The 4,872-nt window shown below is 50.8% G+C and overlaps 1 protein-coding gene across 2 annotated transcripts in view; it reads left to right on the top strand.

The window, feature by feature from the left end:
- The window catches only part of GON4L (gon-4 like), a 34,754-nt gene that overhangs the window by 20,781 nt on the left and 9,101 nt on the right, over positions 1-4,872 (top strand). For both annotated transcript variants that reach the window (XM_027703306.1, XM_027703308.1), the window contains 4 exons: positions 604-748; positions 871-1,021; positions 2,128-2,244; positions 2,800-4,482. In XM_027703306.1, coding sequence (XP_027559107.1) covers positions 604-748; positions 871-1,021; positions 2,128-2,244; positions 2,800-4,482 — 2,096 coding nt within the window. The remainder of the gene's footprint in view (positions 1-603; positions 749-870; positions 1,022-2,127; positions 2,245-2,799; positions 4,483-4,872) is intronic.

The following is a 4,872-nucleotide window of genomic DNA, read 5'->3' as shown; positions in this document are numbered from 1 at the left end:
ATAGATATATAGATAGATATAGATATAGGGATAGATAGATATAGATATAGATAGAGAGATATATCTCTATATAGAGATATAGAGATATAGAGAGATATATATAAATATAGAGAGAGATATATATAAATATAGATATATAGAGAGATATAGATAGATATAGATATATAGATATAGATATAGAGATATAGATATAGAGATATATAGATATAGAGATATATAGATAGAGATATAGAGAGAGGTATATAGAGAGATAAATAGATATAGATATATAGAGAGATAGAGATAGATATATAGATAGAGATATATAGATATACAGAGAGATATATAGATATAGAAATATGGATATAGAAATATAGATAGATATATAGATATATATATTATATATATATATAAAGCAAAAGAAAAGATGGAAAAAAGATGGAAAGGTAAAGGAATTTTACCTTTTGCTGGTGTAAACTTAGAATGAAAAACTAAGAACACTAAAAACCAGGCAGAAAGTCTCTTTTTGCAGTGAAGGCAGTAAAAGAAACGGTGTCTGCAGGAAGTCAGTGGTGGTAAAACATTTGTCCTTTTTGTGTCCTTACCTGTTGATTCTCCCCCCAGCCAGTGAATTTTCCTGTTTGCCAAAGCAAGTGGCCTGGATTTTTGCCACGAGGAAAGTCTTCATGTACCCAGAGCTGCTGCCAATCTGTTCCTTGAGAGCAAACCCTCCCCGGGACAAGATTGTCTTCACCAAGGCGGAGGACAAGTAGGTGCTGGGATGGAATTCCCGCTCCAAACCTTTGGGAAGGAGCGTTTCCAGGGGGTGCAGATTCTGGGGAAGGGGCTGGAAGGCTTCTTACCCCCTGCATTCCTTCTCTCCCTGCCCAGTTTGTTGGCTCTGGGGCTGAAACATTTCGAGGGCACCGATTTTCCCAAGCCCCTGATCAGCAAATACCTCCTGCCCACCAAAACCGCCCACCAGCTCACGGTGAGGATCAAGAACCTCAACATGAACCGGGCCCCCGACAACATCATCAGGGTAAGGGGGTGTTCCCAGCCTGGGCTGGGCTCTGCCACACCAGGAGGGAGGGGCTGGTTCCTCCAGGGGCCTTTTTTTTGCTGGCACTCGGGAGAAAATGTCACCCCCTCCTTAGCAGTGAGGGTTTATCCCAGGAGATTTTATCCCCTGGGCTTTGCAAGTGCTTCGGGTGTTGTTTTGACTCTTTAGAGCCCAGCACGGTCCTGGTGCCACTGTTCCTTCAGTAATGCTGGTGAAAAATTGTAAATACAACCTTTTGAGGAGCAAAAGTGGAATAAATGCAACCTTTAGAGTAGTAAAAGTGAAATAAATACAACCTTTTGAGGAGCAAAGGTGTAAGAAATACAACCTATTGAGGAACAAAAGTGTAATAAATGCAACCTTTTAGAGGAGCAAAAGTGGAATAAATACAACCTTTTGAGGAGCACGAAAGTGTAATAAATATAACCTTTTGAGTAGCAAAGGTATAAGAAATACAAGCTTTTGAGGAGCCCAAGTGTAATAAATACAAGCTTTTGAGGAGCACAAGTGTAATAAATACAACTTTTTGAGTAGCACAAATGTAATAAATACAAGCTTTAGAGTTGCAAAAGTGTAATAAATATAAGCTTTTCACTAGCACAGGTGTAATAAATATAAGCTTTTGAGGAGCAAAAGTGTAATAAATACAACCTTTAGAGGAGCAAAAGTGGAATAAATACAACCTTTAGAGGAGCATAAGTGTAATAAATAGAAACTTTTGAGGAGCAAAGTGTAATAAATATAAGCTTTTGAGGAGCACAAGTGTAATAAATACAACCTTTTGAGTAGCACAAAAGTGCTGCCTGCAGGTGAAGGTCCAGCAGGGCAATAATCCTGTCCCTCTGCTGAAGGGAGAGTAAGGACCAGAAACACTTAAAACAAGTTTTCCTGGACATCATCTACAACCTCCTGCTTTCTCTGAGGGCAGCCAGGGTGGCAGAGAGCTCTGCCTCAGCCTTGGGTTTTAATTTTTAATATTTCTGTGGGTAGAACCTTGTTAAAACAGTGATGGGAATCACTTCATTGCACAGTCTTTCCACCTGGACAGGTGGAATTGTCTGGAATTCTCTCCTGTCTCCTCCCAGTACTACAAGAAGACAAAGCAGTTGCCTGTCCTGGTGAAGTGCTGCGAGGAAATCCAGCCCCACGAGTGGAAACCGCCCGTGGAGAGGGAAGAGCATCGCCTGCCCTTCTGGCTGAAGGTGCTTCTTCACCCCCTTCATGTTCTGCATCGCTCTTTCCTTGATTTCTTGTGGCTTTTCCTTGGTTTTCCTTGGATTTCTTGTAGGTTTTCCTTGGATTTCTTGTGGCTTTTCCTTTCTCTTGTGCGTTTTCCTTGTGGGTTTTCCCCTTGGGTTTCCTCCAAGGAGTTGGAGGCCTGGAGGAGGAAGAGCAGTGTCTGGGGAAGGAACTGGACTCAGATGCCATAAAATCCAGTTCTCCTGACCACCCACTGTTCCAGGGGGAATTTTCCTTCCCACAAAATCCCATGTTTACTAAAGCAAACTTAATGAAGCAATTTATTGTTATTTCTCTCAGGATCCCTCAATAATTTGGTGGTTTCTCTCAGGATCTCAGAGTCTTTTAAAGGCTCATGAATTTAAAGCAATATTAAGCAACATAGAGTAGTATAAAGTAAATAAAAACCCACTTGCAAGAGCAAGTTGCTCTCTGTCCCCTTCTGTGGTGCTGTGGGAAGGTGGGAATACGGGAACAGCCCATAAATAACAAATCCTAATAAATCCTTGCTCCCTCAGGCGAGCTTGCCCTCCATCCAGGAGGAGCTGAAGCAGCTGGCAGAAGATGCCAAGGAGGTGCCGGGTTCACCTGCTGCAGATTCTGTCTTTTTGGGGGCAGGAAAGGAAACTTCAGACGTGGAGCACGACGAGAAATACCCTCTGCTCATGCCCAAGGGGCTCGTCCTGACCCTGAAGCCCTTATCCAACCGGTTCTCCCGGAGGGCCTGGAGGAGGCAGAGATCCTCAGCCCTGAAGCCCGTCCTGATCCGCCCCAACCCCGGCCTGCAGCCCGGCTCCAACGCCCTCAACATCCAGAAGGCCGTGAAGTTGTCCCAGTCGGAGGCTCCTCCCAGCAAAGTTCTGCTCCAGGTTCCTCAGCCCATCCAACCGGCCCCGGTTGTGCAGCCCCTCAACGTCCCGGCGGTGGTTCAGGGAGGTGGGGATGGCCTGGAATTCCAGAACGTTCTCCCTGCTGCACCCCCAGACTCCAGACAAGCCTTCCCAGCTGCCGTGTCACCGGCCCTGGTGCCCTCAGACCCCTCAGCTCTCCAGCCCAAGCTGATGCTCCCGGCGCTGGCCGGGCCCAAACCCCGCAGGCCGTGCGTGCGCAGGGGCTACCAGAGGAAAAAAGGGACCAAAACCGCCCCGCTGATCAAACCCTCCCCTCTGATCCAGCCGTCCCCCGTCATCCTGACCGTCCCCGCCGCCACCGTCAAGGTGCTCAACATCAGCAACGGCTGCAACGTGATCCAGCCCCTCGGCCCCGCCGTGGGCCGCGGCCCGCAGGCCATCCCCGTCACCACCCTGCTGGTGAACCCGGCCCCCTTCCCGTGCCCCTTGAACCAGCCCCTGGTGACCTCGTCCATCCCGTCCCTGATCGTGTCCCCGAGCCCCGTGGGTCTCTCCAGGCCGGCCGTGGGTGAGGGTGAGGAGCAGCTGACCCTGGTTCCCGCCGGGAGCGGCGGTGGAGGCCGCGCGTATCCCGCGGGAGAACCCCCGGCGGAGCCCCCGGAGCTCTTTGTTCCCCGCTCCTCCCTGTCCCCCGAGGGGGAGAGGGGCACCAACCCTGCCCCTGCCCAGGGCAGTGGTGGCCAGGACAAGGGGAGCACCGCGGGCGAGCGCTGGGCAGCGGGAGAAGGGGACGGGAGCTCCGCGGAGCCGCTGCCCGTGGCGGAGCTGCTGCCTCGCCTGGAGGATCCCCCGGGCGAAGCAGCAAAAACCGAGCCCGAAGAACCCGGTGGTGCTCCCGGGGAGGCAAACCCGGGGCAGAAGAGGGACATCTCTGAGGTGAAGGAGGAATTCCTGCTGGGCCTCGGCCAGGAGCTGAACGTGGAGGCCGCGTGTGCGAGGAAGGGCGAGGAGAAAGGGGAGGAGGAAGGCCGGGCCCTGCAGTCGCCTCCCCGGGGGGAGCAGCAGGGAGAGGCGGCGGCTCCAGGGCCCCCGGGGAGTGGGGAGTCCCCCGGGAACCCCCCGTGCCCCGGGGAGGGCGAGGCTGAGTTCAGCAGCCCCCTGGGAAGGCCCGAGGACTCGTCCAGCATCGACGGCCAGTCCGTGGGAACCCCGGCGGGCCCCGAGGCTGCGGGGGACAGGGAAGGGCAGGAGGAGGAGGAGGAGGATGACTTCGATGATTTCACCCAGGATGAGGATGAGGAGATGTCGTCGGCCTCGGAAGAGTCCATTCTGTCAGTGCCGGAGCTCCAGGTAAAAACAAAACCTTTTAAAGTTCCTGGTGGAACTGTGGGTGTCCCAAAACACCCCATGGGCTCAGAGCAAAACAGGTGGGAGTTCAGCTGGAAAGGTGGGCTGGTAGCTCTGGAGTAACACTCTGAAAAAAATACATATATGAATAAATTGATTAATTAATTCATTGATTGATAACAGCCACCACAAACCCCCAGGCCCCAAAGCCACCCTCCCCTTCCCAGTACCTTCCACCAGGGATGGGGAAGCTTTGGGAAAGGGGCCTGTTTTTATGCTAAACTGTAACACTTCAGGAGGGAAATAAATAAAAAAATAGACAGATAGACAAAATAATTCATTAATTAACTAATAACAGCCTCCACAAACCCCCAGGACCCAAGAGCCCCCCCC

The sequence above is a fragment of the Neopelma chrysocephalum genome, unplaced genomic scaffold (assembly GCF_003984885.1).
Source record: "Neopelma chrysocephalum unplaced genomic scaffold, ASM398488v2 Primary Assembly neopelma1_225, whole genome shotgun sequence".
Taxonomy (NCBI): domain Eukaryota; kingdom Metazoa; phylum Chordata; class Aves; order Passeriformes; family Pipridae; genus Neopelma; species Neopelma chrysocephalum.
The sequence above is the reverse complement of the archived record's forward strand: the minus strand, read 5'-3'. Positions and strand labels throughout refer to the sequence as shown.